This window comes from Tenrec ecaudatus, chromosome 4 (assembly GCF_050624435.1).
Source record: "Tenrec ecaudatus isolate mTenEca1 chromosome 4, mTenEca1.hap1, whole genome shotgun sequence".
In the NCBI taxonomy this organism is placed as follows: domain Eukaryota; kingdom Metazoa; phylum Chordata; class Mammalia; order Afrosoricida; family Tenrecidae; genus Tenrec; species Tenrec ecaudatus.
This window is the reverse complement of record NC_134533.1, coordinates 61,285,405-61,306,235: the sequence shown is the minus strand read 5'-3', so window position 1 is coordinate 61,306,235 and position 20,831 is coordinate 61,285,405. Positions and strand designations below refer to the sequence as shown.

Here is a 20,831-nt window from a genome sequence, read left to right as displayed (position 1 = left end):
CAGAGGTTGCAGTACAAATGTAAGCCCAGCTGGAATAATGGCTAAAGTAACTTTACTAGATTTTGTCAATTTTTTTGTCACCCAATAGGTGGGCTCTTGAACATATCCCAAACAAGTAACAATGGCTTTTTCTTTAAGGCTGCTCCTGGTAGTTGGTTCCAAATTTCTTCCAGCCATTTTTTTTGTTCCGTCTTCATCCATCCAGCCTTTAACATGTGCACACACAATAATTCTTGGTGGGAAATTGATCTTTTTAGGTAAGGTCTTTTAAAAATAATGACGACGCAGCTTAGTTCCATTAGCCACATGATAGAACAACTGTAAAGTATTTTTTTCTATTTCCTGTGGTTTTGAGAAAAATGGTGTTGTTGTTTTTTTTCTCCTAAACTTGCCACAGTTCTATTGCTTGGAAGATCAAAAGTCATGGCAGTTTCATCCATATCCCCAATATCTGCCAGGTCATAATTATAAATCCTTTGTTTTATAATAAATGACTGGAATGACATAATTTTTTCTTCAAGGTCTTGTGGCAATTTCTGGGAAAGCTTTGTTCTTTGTCTCAAACATAGTAGGCCAAACCTGTTTATGAAGCGGGTACACCATCCTGCTGGCGCAACAAATTTTTCAATGCCTGGTGCTTTTTATTTTTCATCGTTAGCCATTTGTAGAGCACGTATGCGGATTCCCATGCATGTTATGCAGTAACCATTTTGACGACACTCCATAACCCATTTATACAGTTCACTCTCTAGAGCCCCATAAAAAGACGTTAAACCACGACAAGCTTTTTTAGCTTTTGGCATCTGTTCCAAGTCAGCCTTCATTTTCCGCCACTCCCTTACTTGCTTTGCATCAACACAGAATTCTCTACTTGCAATACTGTTATTGCTCTCTTCTGCTCTTGACACAACTTTCATTTTGAAACCAGCCTCATATGACCGGTGTTTTTGTTTTGGTTCAAGAGTATCCATTTCTAATAGGATAAAAAAACAAGACATTGAAAAAGAACTTTCATGGTAATACACCCACCCCACTCTGCGACGTTAGCTGGGAGGAGGGGGGGAATTCTGTACAGGCGGGGAATCACAGACACATCCTTACCAATTCAGCTGCCGGTGTAAGTGAATTGCCAGCTTCTGCGAATTGGAGCCGTCTGTGGACAGCTCTGATTGGGTAAATGTGAGTAAACAAACATTAAAAGCCCTGCAGTGTTAGCGGGGCTTTGAATGAACAGGGGAGAAACTACAATCACCCGCAAGATAACTGGCGCTCATCCCGTTAGGGGGCGGGGGAGGGCTGCGACATGTTACACCTCACTGGGGTACCACTGACCCATGTATAAGCCAAACACCAGTTTTTCAGCACATTTTTTGTGCTAAAAAACTCAGCTTATACACGAGTATATACAGTAGATAAAATAGATGATTGACCTTTGACAAATTTCCCTAGTTAAAGGGAAGTTAGAAGTTTCTTGGCTCTTGAATTACCTGCCTATAATTATATGAAATCTAATTGTCAGATTTCAGCCCTTAAGAAATATAAAGTGCATTAGTATATTGACATTGGATTTCAGTGAAGGGGAATAATAAAATAGTTACTGTCATAAAGAGTAAATTTTAAAAGATACTGACTTTTGGTGATTACCTAGGAAAATGTTAATCCAGAAGGAAAGCTGATTTTGGAGAAAACACAGTTAAGGTTTGAGTCTTATTTGAAGAGCTGGTAAACGTCAAAGAGGAAATGTCTAGTAGGTAGTTGGGGATGGGCAGCTCAAGGTTAGGAGAGAAAACAGCAATGAGAAGATGATCTGTTGATTATGGAGGATGGGAGTGCGACCCAGAGGTGTGGGGTTAACAGGTAGACACATTTTAGGACTTAAGAAACCTAGGGTAAAGGTGAGTAGAGAATTGTGCTTAAAAGAAGGAGAAGATCTTACAAGAGGAGTTCGCTTAAGGTTGATTGTGGGTAATAAGAGTTTTTCTTACCTGAATTTTGCAAATATTCTACCAGTGAGCTTGGATTACTTTCACAATAAGTAAAGCATTCTTGGAAAAAGGACAGACAATGTTGACACTTCTGAATGGGAGACCCTAAGGAGCATGAGACTTTGGGGCTCCATCGCACTGTCCCGTTTAAAAAAAAGCGTTTCAAGTATTGGTAAACTTGGGAGAGCAATTTTTGGTTATAGAGTTAATGAGTGTGGAATGTTAATGGGCTGGGGAGTATATGGTAGATTAAAACAGTAATAGTCAAGGGAAATTTGTTTGTGTGGGGTTTTTTTTATAAACTTACTTTGGGGCAGGTGGAAAGAAGCTTGTGGAGCAGGGTTTTTCAGGCTTTTATTGTTCCTTATAATACTCTCATTCCTCACTTACTAGCTCTAATTATTTGACATTTCACATTTACAGCAGTAGTAAAACATCTATCCCAACTATTTTGTTCATCAGTGATGCATGTTTGCCAGTAATGAACACTAAGGTCCTGTATGAGTTCCCTGACTTGTCTACTCCATGTGTATCTAGAAAGGAAGCTTTACCATACTCTCTCACTTCTGGGAACAGAGAGGGATTGCCTAGTGGAGCAGAGTTAGGGATGATATGCTGCTTATTGGATCCTGGGTGTCTACAAAGAGCCATGGATTAGGGGAGCGGGGGAGTAAGGTCTGTGGTCAGAAAGAGCCATAACATGTCACCTGATTGGAACATGTGTAGCCCACTTCTGGCCTGGTACAGGTGATGAGGGAAAGCTATCTCTGGGTCAGGTTGAGGTCAGTGGGTAAGTGGCCAGCAGCAATTACAGTTTGGGAAAGAGGCTGGTCCCGACCTAGCCTTCACAGCTAATGGGTAATGGCTGCCCATTGGTCCAGGGGACTCCAGTGGACTCTATATAGACACATCCTTCAGTATTCAGGCTACACTGCCTATGGACCGGGAGCCCACCCCTGACAAAGCTATCCAAGGGCATTTTGGGGCATTTCTCATGGTTTGAGATCTGTGGTGCTTCTTTCATTTGTAATTTTGAAAACTGCTGTGAAGTGCTTGTACCAGTTTCTGCATTCACTTGTCAGTGGACACGTATTACTGTGAACATAGTACTTACATCTCTTGAATGTCAGCACCACAATTCAGATAATGGTCAAGTATTCAGTGCCAGTGATCCTCAACGCCGGGCCAAGGACCTCTATCTGACCTGCTGGGTGTTTTTGCCCCGTTTTGGTGTTTACTTCAAAATAAGATATGTGCAGTGTACATAGGATTTTGTTCAGCTTTTTTTGAAACTATAGTCAGGCCCTTCAACGGATCTGAGGGACAGTGAACTGGCCCCCTGTTTAAAAAGTTTGATCTAGTTTGTGTACTGGAAAGATCATTTCCCCCTTCTTTGCCTGTCTTATTCAGAGCTTAAATTTAGGCATTGTGTTAGTCCCGGTTGACTAGAGAAACATCCATAGACATTTAATTATGTTTAAGATAAATGCAGGAAAGTCATTATACTTTATTACAGTTACCTATTTGGTTATCTTATATTTCTTCGTTAAACTTGAAGTCCTTGAGATCATAGGCCCAGTTGTCTTGTTCAGTTGTTCTCAGCTTTTTGTGTCTTGTACAAGGAACTCCTAAGTAAATATTTTGGACAGAGTAAAGTATTGCTCTAGGCTCTTATGTAGAAGATTTGTATATTCAAGGGGGGGAAATGTGCTTGTAAAAATATGGGGTTTTTTAGAGTGTTTGGAGAAATATCTATTAAAGAGGCGGGGAAATCAATATTCATGTGCAGGAAAATACTAAAACTTTGAACTGCAAAGAGACTAATGTAGCAAGGTTATATCAGGAGAGAGAAATAGAATTGGGAGGCCATACCAAAAGACCTTAAGTGGACATTTCAGTTCTTTTGAAAAATTAAAAGCAAATGTAACAAATTTAAGAGTTATTTAACTAAAAAAAAAGAAAGTTATTTAACTTATTTTGTATTAATACTGAAACTTATCTAGGTCTGTAGTATAAGGTAATCATTTTTAGCATTTTTAATGTATTTCATTCTTGGCTGTATATACTACATTGCATGTTCATATAAATTGTTAGATTGTGATCAGATAGTTTATATCCCACTTATTATGTTATTCTAAGCTATTAATTTTGAGGTTTCTATTGAAATACAATATAATACACAGAAAAGTGATCATACATACAGGTAGAGCCCATTGTCATCCCGTGCATTCTGATTCATAGTGAGGATGTTGGACAGAGTAGAACTGCACCATGAGGGTTTCCATGGCAGCACTCTTTATAGAAGCAGAATGCCACGTCTTTCTCTTGTAGAGACCCTGGGGGTTTCAAACTGCCTATGTTTTGGATAAGAGCAGAACACTTAACCACGACACCACCAGGGCTCCTTCATTAAGGGTATGATCACTATTAATTTTTGCGATTTCATTTATGCCTTACCATTTAATAGATTATTGTGGAAATTTTATTATTTCTGAATTAGTGAAATAGGTATCACAAGCAAATACTGATTTTGAACTATTGTCATAAGCATTTGGTTAAGACTAATAGCTGGTATAAATGCAAGTAATAGAGTATACTGACAATTGCAAAATGTTTTAAGAGTTTATTAATTTGAGTTCATTTTAGGGAAGTGGTGGGAAATAAGTTCATGAACAACTTCTGGGGTGTCTTTTTTGCCAGCCAACCAATGAGAGAATATTAAAGCTTCTTGAATCTGATATTTGAAGTACGGTATATTTATTTGCAGAAACTTAAAATGTATTTCTTTGTTTTTAGGCACACAAGTCTCTGAATTTTGTGTCCACACTGCTTCAGATCACTATGTCGGAACAACTGGAATTACCTGTGAGACAGGCAGGCAAGTTTCTGGAGTTTTCTTGCATTTTTGAATATATTGTTTGAAAGTTTCATAGTGAATCAACAAGTATCTCCAGTTGAACCTTTGTGGTGTACTGCTTTATATTTAGTAACAGAATTTAAAGAACCCTACTACTGCCATGGAAATTCCATGCCCTTAACGACAGAATAGAATTGCTCCAAAGATTTTTGAGGATGTTTTGTTTTAGAATGTAAATCTTTTATGGGCGAGCCTCCTTTTCCCCATGGAGCAGTTGATGGGTTTAGACCGTGGAGTTAGCAACTCAATGTTCCACCCAGGCTATTCGAGAAATAATGTCACAGTTACTTGACTTACTACTGCTTTCATGGGCATCGATTGTGGACCAAGATGGTGATGTTGCCTGTTGGTCCCAGTTGTGAGGGGTTTCTGTTTTCTTTATTTTGAGGTATAATCCCAAGGTTGGAAAGCACTTAAAGTACACAGTGGATTAAATATCTAGATGGGTTAAACTATGAATCATGAAATCTTTACAATACAATCACTAGTTTCTATGTTTTGTTTGACAAGAAAGAGGGAAACTTTAAAACACCAACTCAGAATTGTATAAAAAGGTGCTATAAACAGGTGTTGTTTATTTTTATCCATCATGACAAAGAAGTAACTCTACATCCAGCAGACAAAGGAAATGTGTTTATTTCTTTGTTCCATTTTAGATCTGAAGGATCAGTTTTCTGAAACTGGTGCTAATTTGGAATATCAGGGCTTCAAATTTTTGTAGAAAAATTTTACTATTCCACCAACGTTTTGAAGCCCCCTTGCATATCAGTTTTACATACAGAATCACTGCTTTTTTACTGTATATATAATTTATTTCACAATTTTGAAAGGGTAAGTAAAGTTGTAGCCTTGATTTCCAGGGTAAGCAAAATACATAATTTCTATTTGTACCTGTGACCCTTATTTAAAAAGAGGAGAATTGCAGTTAGAGTCAGTTACTATTTAGTTACTTTGCTTTCTTGGACATTTGTGATTGAACATTTTTTTTCTTCAAACCAACAGCCTTACATTATTTATTGTTAAACTTGATGAGGAAGCAAAAAAACAAGAAATAAATCAGATTATTTGACAATAGAAGTTCAATTGATCAGAAGGGGACAAAAGTCTTACTGTAACACATGACTTGAGCCTGGGAAAATGCGCCCATGTGTGCCATCCCTCCTGGGGCTCCTTACAGACCCAGCTTGGTTCTTCTCCAATGTCTTCTCTTGGAGTTGTATCTGGTTTTATTACCGGTTTTCATTCGAATCCATTGGGAGAATGAGCCGATTCTGCTTCTGTTTCTTGGCCAAGAATCTCTTAATCCTGAAAGTCTTATGAGAAAACATGGTGAAGTCGGAGCAACACCACACTGAGAATGGCAGAGAAACTGAGCGAAATATTTTGTTTTAGCTTGTGTTTTCTTTTTAGTGAAAGGTGGAGTAAGAACGCAATTTAAAATTAGCCACATTTCAATTTAAGTTAACTGTTAAAAGTTGTTTGTTTCCATTAGCATAATATGACTTTCGGTAACCTCATATGCAGAGTAGACAGGCACTTGGGGTTTTCAGGGTTGTGAACTTTTAGAAGTACATTGCCAGGCTTGGTTTATAGTATGCCTTGTGTTTGAGTCACTGGAGACTCCAGGGATTCCTACTTTGTTAGTGTTGCTATTTAATTGTTGGTATAAAAAAAGTACCATATATACTCGAGTATAAGCTGAGGTACCTAATTATTACCTGGGAAACCAGAAAAACTGATTGACTCCAGTATAAGCCTAGGGTGGAAAATGCAGAAGCTATTGGTGAATTTCAATCATCAAAACAAATGAAAATAAAATTACTAAAAATTGAGACATCAGTGGGGTAATGTATTTAAATATTTATTTTAAATAAAAAACAAAAGAACAAGTCATTTAACATTAGTAAACCAGCACAGTAAGTGGAAATTGGGTTCAACAAAAACAATAAGGTATCAACAATGATACCATAAGAGTACTATTCCCTGAGCTCAATCAGCAACCAAGTTAAAATCCTTCAAAACTGGATTCCTCATCATCATCCGTATCCCAATGCAGAGCTTCAGCTGGTGTGAGGTCATCATAGACGCTGTCCTCACTGAGATTGCCGTCATCACCATCACTGCTGTCATTTTCATACAAAGCGCAGTCTTCACTGCCATCCATGGCATTACTAATACTGCATTTCTGGAAGGCACGTCGCACCATGTCTTCTGGAATGTCTTCCCATGCATCTTGAACCCACTTTGCTACTAACTCTATGTCAGGCTTCATGAGATTTCTTCCTTTTGTTAGTCAGACTTGACTAGATGACATCCATTCATGCCACTGACCCGTGTATAAGCCAAACCCCAGATTTTCAGCACGTTTTTTTTGTGCTGAAAAACTCGGCTTATACATGAGTATATATGGTAATCTTAATATGTATTAAAAGAGAAAGTTCTTCCATAAAATAACATGAATTTAAAGTTTGTGGTTGACATATAGACTAAACCTTTATTACACTGGGTTCTTGTTCCCACCAATTTAAAGAAAAATAACAGCTTTTGCATTAATTCTAGAAACTATTGGAACATATGAAAATTTTCACTCGGGCTTCATTTAGAAAACGATTTTGTAAAATTAAATAGCTTTCTATAGAAAGAGAATAAAACTTTTAAATATGATGTGAAAAGTAAATAAATAGGCTTTTTTATTTTTAGGATATATGTTTAATAATAACTGTTGGTTGCTGCATTTGAATATTAAGCACCTTTTAAAATAGTAAACTTTTTCCTCTCAAACATCTATATTTCAGGTGTTATATATTTAAAAAATATGATAACACAGTATTGGCCTGATCGAGAAACAGCACCAGGGGATATATCCCCATACACTATTCCAGAAGAAGATCGACATTGTATTCGAGAAAATATTGTAGAAGCCATTATCCACTCTCCTGAGCTCATAAGGTATGTATTATTTTTAATGTACTGTACCACTTTCATGTTTAAGCTTCTACTTTTATATGATCTTGCAGAATTTTTAATAATTGTTACATTGATACTCTTAAATGAGACTTGTCAATTGACAGGGATGAAAAGTAGGAATATTTGGATTTTTGACGAATGCTTATTTTTTTAAAACAAACTTTTCGGAGTGTCTTATTTGTCATCTGCAATTTTCAGATTTAATATTAGATGGTTATTTTTTACAAATCATTGTATTAAGGGGTTCTTACAGCTCTTATTACAATTCATACATACATTGTATCAAGCCATATATGTTGCCATCATCATTTTCAAAACATTTTCTTATTACTTGACCCCTTGGTATCAGGATGGTTATTTTAAATTAGGTTTGGTGGTGTAAGACTTTGGGAGTTATCAAAATCTTATATGCGTATCAGTCCTTCCTCATTGTGCTTTTTTTTTTTTTTTTTTTTTGCTTTTGTTCTTAATCTTTCAGGGTACAACTTACGACATGCATACATCACATCATTAAGCATGATTATCCAAGCCGTTGGACTGCCATTGTGGACAAGATTGGCTTTTATCTTCAATCTGATAACAGTGCTTGCTGGCTAGGAATTCTTCTTTGCCTTTATCAGCTTGTGAAAAACTATGAGTAAGTCTCTTCACTTTTGAGAAGTAGGAAAATTCGTTTTAACATCTGAAATTTAGCGTGTTCAATAAGTGCTTTTAAAACTAAATTATATGCTGATTTCAATTTCATAATTTCTTTTGAAACCACATTCTTATCTAATTCTACAATTTCTTCTGTTGATTGACTAAGAAACACCTCTTGCTTTTTTTCCCCTCATTCTTTATTTTAACACAAAGTTACATAGAAAATTGGGCTCTTTATATCCTCTTCAAAGCCCTCAGATAAGCTTTTCTATCATGTGAAAGCAATCAAAGGACACTGAGCATTAGTGCTTTTTATTTTGTCTTTTCTGTGACTTTATTTTCATTTGTGCTGTTCTAATTCTGTAAGAGTATATAGAATCTCATCTTTTAAAGTCTGTGTTTTGAGGGATTCGCACTCAACCTGTTCCGTTTTGCGCAAATAAAAGTGTATATAAATAGCATCAATAAGAAAGATTTTAAGTCAAGGGATTGCTTTTAGATCTCAGGGGAAAAATTTTAATCTTGGAATGGAAATTAAGGTGTAACACATAAGAATTGTAAGCCATATGCTGAAGAGGTTTTCTCTAAGTGTGGTGTAAATAATGAAACCAGGCACTTGAGAGTTAGGGGGAAATTATGAAAGGCACAGGGAAACGTTTTATACCAAGATGGTGACTTTATTTACAGTCCTAGCAGCTACACAGATGCCATTGTGAACGTTCTTATTCTGGGGTTAGTCTTGGAGACCCATCTTGAGTAGCTGATGAACTGCTGCTGCTTTTGTTATGAGCAGGGGAGAACTCTACCATTTACAGCATTGGTACTGGTATTTTCTTGTTCCCACCAGCTACCATCTTCCTGCTAAGGAATGTTCCAGCTGTTGCTTCAACCTCTGTCAGAATGCCAGTTGTTAATAGTTCTGGTAAGTGAGTGAATAAAATTAGAGAGGATAACAATAAGCTGCCATTGCCATTGAGGAAGTTCCAGTCTCTCCTGACCTATAATCTTATTAGGAGAGTGTAATAGGATTTTATAACGGGAGGTACAGTATTGAAATATGAGTTCATTTTCATCAAGTGTTCAGTTGTAAGGCACAAGGTGTTCACAAGGGATCTGTGTGGACTGGAAATCATGGAGAAATTGGAAATGGAGTTTGCCTTTATAGATTGTCCGGTTGTCTGTTAAAGGAAAAATGAAGGATTCGGAGAGGACAAAGAAAGAGAAGTAGAAGTGAGATAGGTTTTTAGTTGGTAGTAAGGAGACTGAATTGTCACCAGTTTGGCACATCATAGCCTTGTGGTAGTAGATGCTTGTTATAGTGTCAGATTTTTTGTGCTTTCAGGAACTTCCAAAAGTCTTGCAAGGTATTAATTTGGTACTAAAAACTAATACCATTAGTTTAGATTTTAAATCAGTAGGGCTTGTTTATATCCAGTCAATTAAAGTCTTGGTACTTTATATCATTAGTGATAGCTGTTCTATAACCGTACATCCAACTTGCAGTCCCCTATATGTTATAGTGTGGGAAGTAGGAGAAACAAACATCTAATGGGTTGTTCAGACTTACCCAGTGTGGGTGGTCAACTGGATTAGGTAAGTGGTAAGAAGTGCATCATAATATAGTTCTCATATTTACTGTTAAAGGGGAATTTTATCTATAATTCCCACTGTCATATTGGCCCAATAATTATATTATTCAATTTGATTTAAGAAGCCAATGGCTTCCTTCTAAACTCAAAAGTACAGATAACTTTTTAAGAGGCTTGTAAAAAAAAAACATTTCTGAGCATATTAAAATAATCCGGTGGTTAAGTATGTGAATAATTACTAACCTTAATGTTTGTTTGAACATTTCTGTTGGTCTCTTTTTTAAAAGCTTTATTGTGAATTACCTATATACTCGAGTATAAGCCGACCGGAATATCAGCCGAGGCACCTGATTTTATCACAAAAACTGCATTTAAAATGTGCTGAAAACTTGGCTTATCCACGAGTATATACGATAGGTAAAGGTTTACAGAGCAAATAGATTGCAATAATTAATACACATTTGTTTCATATCCATGATTTCGATCCCTACAGTGTAACACCACTTACCTGACTTCCTTCGTATATTTCATATTTTCATTCTTGCATTTATAACCATTCCTGCTTACTGAACTTTGTCTTTGAGCGTTTTTTACTATTCATTCACCTCATAAACCTGTTCCGGTGAAAATTTAGGCTACAAGCATAATTCAGCTTCTGGTGTGAAGGGTGATTAAGGACAGTCTTTATCTGGCAAGTAAACATAGTCTTTTATGAGTTTGATTTTTATTCCACAGTTGCAATATACCGTTCTATTTTGGAACTTTTTATGAGATCTCTTTCAGAATACTAGTTAGAGTGGTGCTCCCAGCACCATCTAGTTCTGGTCTCAGGGTGATAGAAACTAAGTTTCACATGGTCCATTAGTCCTTTGTACTCATTGTTTTTGTGCATCTCTGATTTTCTTCACTCTTATTTGCTCCGGTCAGGGAGAGACCGATAGTTGTACTTTACATGGCCACTCACCAGTTTTGAAGACTAGTAGGACCAAGTTAGGCTAAAGAATAGATATCAGTTGACTTTTAAGTCCCCCCATGGTTATAACTGACTCCCCAGGTCCAGTGATGCATTCCCTGAAGGTTTTAAGTAATAGCTAAGATGTTTTTATAACTTTGTCACCTGCGTAAAATACTATACTCATGGATATATTTTCAGTATATGTAAATACTCCATGCAGACATTATTGCACATAACACACGTACAGTTACCCGTACGATCCCTATTCTGCTTATGTTCATGTGTATCTACTCATAAATGGTTATTTTTATGGTTTTTTAATTTTGGCTTATTACTTTGGTTATCATTTAACAAGTAGGGAAAAAGAAATCATATTTTTGGGACATGTTACCTTTACCTTTTTAAAAATGCTTGATACTCAATTGTTATCTACATGTTCCCCCTTAAAGAGAAGTTTGTTATTTGGGCTTAGTAAAAAGGAAAACCCGTAACTGCAACAGTTGGTTAAGACACAGGACGGGTTTTAAGACGAGCACGGGACCAGGCACTTTTTTCTGTTGTATGGAGTGTAGCTGAGTTGTGATTGACTTGATGCATTTAATAAAAGCATGTCATCCATTTGAAAACTATTTGTGAATATTACTGTAGCAAGATTGTCTGTGGTTTCAAGATTACCTTTAAAAAATGCACACTGCCATCGTGTCCATTTTAACTGATAAGAGCTTGAGTTTCCAATACTGCAGGGTTGTTTTTATTTTTTTTTACTGCAAATTTTCATGCAAGTAGAAATAGCACTTTATTCTTGGATTTTTTTTTTTTTACGGTTGCCATTTTGTTTTTAACGTTTTATTAGGGGCACATACAACTCATCACCATACATACATCAGTTGTGTAAAGTGCATATGTACCTTCTGTTGCCTTGGTCATGTATGTTGTGCTGACGTCTCCCCATATTGTGCATTATTGGCATTCCTTTCACCTTTAATAGCGAATGTCTTCTGTCCAGTAGGAACCCTAGTGATGTCGTGGTTACTCGGGCTGCAATCTACATGGTGGATAATTTGAAATTACCAGCCGCTTCCTTAGGGGAGAAATGGGCTTTCTACTCCTGTAAATAGTTACCGTTTTGGAAACCCACAGGGTAGTTGCTGTAACAGTTGCAGTGAGTTTGGGTAACTAGTAAGCATTAGACTGCTAACCACAAGGTCTGTGGTTAAAAGTCACCAGCCCCTGCGGGACAAAGATGAGACTAATTGCCCCTGGAAAGCTTTATGTTTTAGAAGCCCTATCTAGGGCTGCTAGAACCAGAATTGACTCGATGCGGTGTGTTCTAGCTAGTTGGTAATCTTACATTTCTCCCCTTTCCCTCATGCCCTTCATTTTCTTCTGTTTAAACTTTTTCTAGATTTTATTTGTTTAAATAATGGTCTCATACAATATTTGTGTATTTGTAATTGACTTAATCCAGTCAGCACACTGTTCTCCATGTTTCACAGATTGGTCATTACTCTTGCATTATGTTCCATTGTGTGTATGTACCAGTATGCACCAAATATGTAATGTGCACAACAGCTTGTACTTCTTTAGAAGTAGTATTAAAATATTTTTAGCTATACTGTAAGGACCCCTAGTGATGTAGTGGTTACACATTGGACTAACCACAAATTCGAAACCATCAACTGCTCAATTGGAGAAAGCCATATTATTTTCCTTATTATATATGCTGTTTTATTTACATTGCCACCATCCGTGGAAGAACTCTCATCTCCACATAATCTCAGCAGTGTTTGCCAGTTTCTGTTTGCGTCTTTGTTTCTTGAGGTGGTGCTCATTGTGGTTGGAATTGCAGCTCTCTTATGGCAATCCCAGTTAGTGGGCTTTGGCCCTTTGTTGAAGATTAGCTGTTTGTAGGTGGCTGTATTAATGTTTTGTTTTTTGTATTAATGTTTTGCATGCTCCGTTCTTATTTATTGCGTCTTCTTTGTACCACTACCCAGCTCTTTTGACTATCGAGGCTCTGTGGTTTTAATGGTTTACTTGATTTGAGGCCTTTTTCCTTCCAGTATAAAATTGGTGGCTAGTTATTCTATCTGGTTAAAGAATGCTTTGTGGGGAATGACTTGTGATTCCATTATATCTATAGATCTGCTCTGGATAGTACAGATATTTTCACAAAATTGCATCCATATGCATTGTATGTTTTCTATTTATGTAAGAATCTCTTTTAAAAGGATCTCTTGTTTTATATGTCTACTGAGAGTGAGAGATAGAAATACTTAAAATTTTCATGTACCTGGTCAGTTTTTTTTTCTTAAAATAATTTTTTCTGAGCTATTGTAAATGGCATTTATGATTTCCTTTCAGAAGTTTTCGTATTGCGTGTTGCGGAATCCAGTGGATTGTGTATGTGTTTTATCTGCTAACTTGCTGAATCCTTTTGTTCTGGTTGCTTTTGGGGGGGTTTCTGCGCATCGCAATAGTTTTACTTTTTTAACCAATTTAAATGCTCATTTATTTCCTTTCCTTGTCTTCCTGCTCTAGCTAAGATTGGCGGTACAATGTTGAAGACATCCTTGTGTAGTCCTTACTAAGAGGAATGTGTGCTTTGCCCCTGTAGGTGTCCAGGACTCTGGGAATAGAAAGCTTCACTCCCTTAGAGTAATGGGTGGTTTTTACCTGCTGGCCTTCCGGTTAACAGCTCACATTCTAACCGCTCGGCCACCGTCCCAGTCCTCTCTAGTCTTTGTTCTTTCTTCTGGTGACTGCGAGCCTCTTCTGTTGCGCTCTTTCCAGTTGGTTGAGTTGCAGAGTTAATATTTTCCCTTCCGACCCACCTCATTTTCCCTTATTCCTGCCTGCTGCTGTTGATTTCCATTCTCAGAGCGTTAGGACCAGCTCTCTGATCTTTAAATTTGATGAGTTTTAACAAGAAATCAGCATATCTTTCAGTAATGTTACTGTTCATGACTTAAAGTGCTAAGGATTCCATGAGCAGAAATTCAAGAGCCACAAGTATATTTCCACAAACAAATAAAAAATATCACTGCTATATGAATAATATGCTTTAATGAAACTATGATAGTTTGTTTTCAATTTTCAGAATTACATGCATATGCTGAAAGAGCCCCTTATGGTCCATGAGTTTGCCCTGGTCAGAAGCATTATTGTTGTGTCTGGTATAAACTGTTGAAGTCAAGGGAGTTTTTGGCCACAGGAGTTACAGGAGAAGTTTGGGTATAGAGTGTTTTTAGAAATAATATTTTCTGCTTTATAGAAACCATTTTTACCATTTGTTTAGTATGAGAATAAGATGAAAGCATTGCTGCTAAGATTGCAGCTCACAAATATACGTGTTTGTACCAACATGTCTCAGACAAGTTTTCTTTTCCGTGAACTTTTCGAAGCACCTCTCATACACTTGTATTAGTTTCTTTGAGTGCCTTCAAAAATTCAAGTCTAACCAAAACAGAAGAGAGGTCAGTTCAGATGGTTGTGGCAACTGTTTTTGTTTTGTTTTTGTTTTTTTGAATTCCCCAGGGGTGGTCATTATAGGTTGTCACAACGGACACGGTGATCTCAGGCTTATTGTAAGCAAATTTTAAGAAAATGGAAAACTACATAGATGAGAAGGTCAAGAAAATTACATCACAACAATTCTTTGAAGGTAGCAAGGATTGGCTTATAAAATAACTGCAGTGGGAAACCTTAATCCATACAACCTTAATCTACACATCTCTTTGGTCCCCAAACTATAAAACTATTTCAAAGCAACACAATTTGATACCCTTGAGGATTCAAAAACTTCCATGGTATAAATTTTAAAGGGCAGAATTCTTTGGGGGAAGGGTTAAGACAATAGAATCGTCATTTTCATAAGCGTTTGGACGTAGGTGGAGGATATATCAAGAAACATAGCAGCTTTACCTTTTGAAATTTTACTTAATGGTTTCTATGACTTTTATTCAGCACCTTTTAACTTTCTTATGCATATGAATTATTTAAGGAGGGTACTGTTTCCTCCAGTTTGTGTTCATTAACTGCTATTGCAAAGCCAAATCATTATAGCTCCTCAGTTTTATTGATATTCACCATTAAAGACTAGGTTCATACCGAGATGTATAATACTAGGAAGATAACTGAATTTCTGATTAGTAAATGGTCAATAAATGTAAGTCGGCATTCTGTTACTGTTTTCTCACTTGCTTTAGATTGTTGCTTTTCCATAGAAAGTTTTTCTTTTTCCTTCTGGAATCTAAAGTTGACCTCAAAGTATTTACTTATAATTATGTGAACAAAGGGGTTGTTTAAAGTATGTATGTGTAATTGTGACATAAATTCTTAAGAGACTTAGTTTGTATTCCTACCCAAAGGTACAAGAAACCAGAGGAACGGAGTCCATTGGTAGCAGCAATGCAGCATTTCTTGCCCGTTCTAAAGGACCGTTTTATCCAACTTCTTCCTGATCAGTCTGATCAGTCTGTCCTCATCCAGAAACAAATATTCAAGATTTTCTATGCTCTTGTTCAGGTAAGTTTTATAATTATTTACTAATATATGTATGTGTCAGTGTTCCCTCAGCACGCTAGAATCATTTAGCATCTAAATCTAGAGTAAAGTGAATAATTTTCTAGGAAAATATAAAAAACTAAAACATGACTTTAAAATATATAAACAGTATTAAAATTATTTATAATTTATCAAGGGGTCACGGGGGGTGGTGGAGTTGGGGAGAAGAAGCTGATACCAGGGGCTCAATAGAAAGTAAACATCTAGAAAAGAACGATGGCAACAGATGTAGAAATATGCCTGATACAATTGGTGTGTGGGTTGTAAGAGCCCCCAATAGAATGGGGTGTGTGTGTGTGTGTGTGTTATCCAAAATCAGTCTGGTTAATTTTACACTGTATGGCCATAAAAGAGCTGGGCTTATCTACTAGGACTTCTGGTCGATCCATTCCTTTTTTTAAAGGGTAGTCTAGAGTTCCAGAGCATTAGCAGAAAGTACACCTTTTCCTTATGCCTCTTCATGTTGGTATCCATTTCTACTGCTACCTTGCATTTTTGTGACTTGTTATAATTAATGAGCCAGTAATTGTTTGTATTAATCATGAAGTTTAAATACATTATAGTTTGTGCTTTTTTGATACACAGACCATTGAGTTTTGACAAGGAGTCTTGGGTAAAGTCTGTCTGGAACTTTCTGTTAGGCCTGTGGGCAGATGCTTGATTGTGATAACTGGGCACCATCCACTTTTTCTGGTCTCGTGTTAGAAGTTGTGATCCAAGCGGACTAGTTTCTTTTTGAGCCTTTTGCTCCACACCAGAAAAGACCGATAGTTGTAACTTAGATGGCTGCTCATAAGCTTTTAAAATCACAGATAATGTATCACATTTCCTTTTGTCACATCATTTGTGACATCATTTCCACTATAAAATAGCTTGGTTGGTTGGATATGACTTGTGAGCTTTGACCATCTAATGCTATGGGCATTTTAATACCATATCATTGGATCCTTAATAAATCTTTTGTCATGTATTTGCTCTTTGAGAATAGCACACTCATCATAGCAAAATAGAGTAGAGCCCTGCCTTAGTTGTGAAAATAAATTCTGATATTCCAACTCACTCCCTATTCTAGCTCATAGCAACCTTAAAGGACAGGGTAGAACTGTCCCTGTGGGTTTTCAAAAGCAAGTTTTTGTCATGGTAAATAGCCTTATCTTTCTCTACAGAGCAATTGGCAGTTTTGAACTGCTGACCTTATGGTCGGCAGCCTAATGTGTAACCTGCTATGACACTAGTGCTCCTTAAGGGGATATAGATATGTATAATTGGGGGGTGGGGTGGAGATACATAATTTTTAAAACCTAAATAGAGTGTTGATTTCATCAGCTGATTAACACATTTATCCTTGGGATACAAGAATGGATCAACATGTTTGCTGTTTATTAACACATTGCACTAAGATATATAAGACCTTTATCTATACCAACTAAAGATTTAACAATGCAGAGTTTAGGATAAAAGACCCATATCAGAGAAATTTTCCTGTCCACTACAAGAAGATAATGTAGATTGAATGAAATAACTTTGATACCTTTTTGTAAATACTGTGAATGTTGAAGTTGATAACTTATTTGGGTACGCAATTAAAAATATTGATTCTCAATTTTAACTTAGTATACATTACCACTGGAGCTGATAAACCAACAGAATCTGACAGAATGGATAGAAATTTTAAAGACCGTTGTGAACAGAGATGTACCTAATGTAAGTGTCTATAGATTCTCTGATATTACTAAATGAAAATGTTTACAATAATCATTTTAGGACTTTGATATCTTATAACATTCTTTAGAAGGTTTTATGACTGATAAATAATGTATATGTTTTTAGGTATTTGTATTGGGTATGTTTAATTCTAAATGAGTTAAGTTAATAATTCTATTTGAGATATAACTCATAACATGAGTATTCAATTCTGTGGTTTTGAACTTAGACATGGTAAAGGTAAGTAATTTATTCAGGTAATGATAATATGACTGTCAAAGATGAGGCTAGAATTAAGGCAGCTTGTTTCCTCCACCATAGGAATGTACCAGTTTGGTGTGTAATTTCTTTCTCTTTTTTTCCCCCACACTTAACCTCCCTGGTGGTCTAATTATGTCGGTAATTTTGTACCCAAAGCGGTACATTGTTTTGCATAACGTTTGTTGATTTATATTGTAGGCCTGTAATTCTGAAGAAATTACTCATTTTAATCTCTGTAGTAGACATTCCAGGTATGATAAGCTTTTAATACACAGTTAACATTTACCCTGAAATACACTCGGGATTACCACCAGGGAGGTTAAGGGGGTTTATTCAGGAAGTCAATAGATTACCACAATTCAGGATCAACAAACAGTAAAGATATAGTCATTAGTCTCCTCATCCTGCAGCTAAGTCTCTCTCTGGTTCTCAGTCTCTTAGTCACATGGTACCCTTGGCTTTTACCTCCATGAGCCAGAAAGCCAGACCGCCTGTCGCTTTGCTCCAGTTTAATAGTCCATAGACTCTGTGCTGCTCCTCTGACCTTTCTACGCCCCTGTCTGAGGCATCTGGTCTTGGCGGCCTCCAACACTTCAGGCAGAGATCTTGAATGAACTCTTCCAAGGTCCTCAGGGTTTCTCTCCCTGTTGCTGCTACTTCAAAGATGCCTCACTCTTGCTTCCAGCAGGGGGTGTAATGAAAACTGACCAGTCCTCTCGATTAGGATTACACATGCTCTGTTGGCTTAGTCCCTCCATTCAGATGGTGGAACTTATACAGACTTGGGTTGGTGTGTAGTTTCCTGTGTAAAATGGAACTTTTTAAAAAGTTCATGTATATATTCTAAGCTTTGGTGATAAAGTTTATACACACGGGTTATAAATTGTTGATTGAGGTATAACAGCCATAGGTACTCATGTAAACCTAGCATGAGGGAACTTCAGAAAGGTTCTAGAAAAGGAATCTCTTCCCCCCCTTTTTTTTTGAGGTGACTGAAAATACCATGACTTAACACAGGTATACTTTTATACACAATTTTTTAAAAATTGTATTGTTTTATTAGGAACTCCTACAACTCTTATCACAATCCACATATACATTAATTGTGTAAAGCACATTTATACATTCATTGCCTCATCCTCAAAACATTTGCTCTCCACCCAACCCCCTGGCATCTTGCCTTGTCTGACGTCTCCCTTCACCCACTTTTCTGTTAAATCACCCAGGGAGGAAGTTATATGTAGATCCTTGTAATTGGTTCCCCCTTTCCAACCCACCCTCCCAGCATCGCCATTCACACCACTGGTCCTGAAGGGATCATCCACCCTGGATTCCCTGTGTTTCCAGTTCCTATCTGTGCCAGTGTACATCCTCTGGTCTAGCCAGATTTGCATGGTAGAATTGGGATTGTGATGGTGGGGCGTGGAGGGGGTGGAGTATATAGGAACTAGAGGAAAGTTGTATGTTTCTTCATTGAAAAGGAATCTTTAATGGCTGATTTTAATCTTTCTTGCTATGGATATACACCTCCTTAGAAACATAGATAAATTTCTGCTTTTGTTAGAGCTCAGTACAAAAGTCATCCTTTTTTATCTGACTTTTGTTTCCTTTAACATTTAAGATTAATCCATGTTTTTCACAATAGTAGTTTGCTTCTTTTTGAAGCTGCTAGGAATATCTTCACATTAATCTTTTTGTTTGTTTTCACGTGAATCTTTTTTGTTGAACATATGACATTTCTCTTTAGTAAATATCATGGAATAGAGATGGATCATAGGGTGGTGTATATGTAACTAACCTTAAGGATTGTGTCATTCTCACTGTCGCTGTAAGAATTAGCTCTACATTTCTTGTGAACCCTCACCTTTTGGCCTGAAAATATGTCATGGATGTCTTAGGCCAGTATATAGTGATACAACTCACTGTTTTTAGTGGGAGATTGACATTCTATTTTGAATGTTCATATGTAGGTTCGTCATTCACTTTACTAATTCCCATATTGATTGATGACAATTATGAGGGGGTGGTCATTGCAAATAGTATTACCGTATATACATTTTATACATTTATACTGATTTTAAAAGTGTATCTTTTTATTCAAGTAGTGAAGAAATGAGGGGTGCTTTTGATTGTAAAAAGTTAGTGCTTTTCCGTGTCTAGCCTGCGATTGTGAAAAGCCAACATGGAAGGAACAGTCACTTCCTTGTGAATCTGTTCTCACCTCATGCCGTTCAATTGCAACAGTGCTGAATAACATCTCTCACTGGCTTTAAATACATATCTTTTTAAAGGAAACACTTCAGGTTGAAGAAGATGATAGACCTGAGTTACCGTGGTGGAAATGTAAAAAGTGGGCATTACATATCTTAGCAAGACTTTTTGAAAGGTAAGTTCTTCATATATGGTGGTTTAAATTTATTTCGTATACTTTTTCTTTTATAAGTGCTGGTATAAAGCACTATAAAGAGCTATTTGGCATATTCTCTTAATTTTTTTAGATATGGAAGCCCTGGCAATGTTTCTAAGGAGTATAATGAATTTGCTGAAGTGTTTTTGAAGGCTTTTGCTGTTGGTGTCCAGCAAGTAAGTCATGGTTTTTCTAAGCAGAGAAGTATGGCAATATTTGAGGCATTTTCTATATAAGCATACCTTGGCACTTTAATCAAGTATGTATGTAGTAGGGTGTCTTTGAAAAAGCCACCGTTTCTGTGTGTAGCTCAGTTTCACAAGTGCTCTCTGCCAAACCTCATACTTTGATACACATCAGTAGTATGTTTAGTAAAGTTCATATTGTTTTTGTTCATTGAGGGCAACAAGTTCTGTAAGTACTTGGGGTCTTCAGAAATTCCACCATCTCCTAATTCATTTTTCACACAAACTTTGAATTCCCCATGTGGCTGTAAAGAACATAATGGCTGCGAGTCCGGTTTAGCTCCATTCCTTTGATTTGGGCGGGTGCTGTTAGATGTTCTTGAGTCGGTTGCAGCTCCTAGCAACCCTGTGCACAACAGAATGAAACCTTGCCTGGTCCTGTGCCATCCTCACAACTGTTGCTTTGTTTGAACCTGTGTGCCATCCGCCCATCTCATTGAAGGACTGCTTTATTCCTGATTACCACTAAACTTGAGGTCCTCTGCGAATATCCTTCTCCAAATTACGTGGTCCAGTGTCTTTGCTTCTATACTATGCATTCTGATTATATTAGACACCAGAAACTTTTACACCATTGATGCAAAATGTCAGCCCAG

The 20,831-nt window shown here is 36.9% G+C and overlaps 1 protein-coding gene across 1 annotated transcript in view; it reads left to right on the top strand.

The window, feature by feature from the left end:
• Window positions 1-20,831, top strand: part of IPO7 (importin 7) — a 46,358-nt gene that overhangs the window by 6,449 nt on the left and 19,078 nt on the right. The window contains exons 2-8 of the mRNA XM_075546095.1: window positions 4,782-4,863; window positions 7,698-7,851; window positions 8,348-8,506; window positions 15,423-15,579; window positions 17,233-17,322; window positions 19,875-19,969; window positions 20,082-20,166. Of these exons, the coding sequence (XP_075402210.1) occupies window positions 4,782-4,863; window positions 7,698-7,851; window positions 8,348-8,506; window positions 15,423-15,579; window positions 17,233-17,322; window positions 19,875-19,969; window positions 20,082-20,166 (822 nt within the window). The remainder of the gene's footprint in view (window positions 1-4,781; window positions 4,864-7,697; window positions 7,852-8,347; window positions 8,507-15,422; window positions 15,580-17,232; window positions 17,323-19,874; window positions 19,970-20,081; window positions 20,167-20,831) is intronic.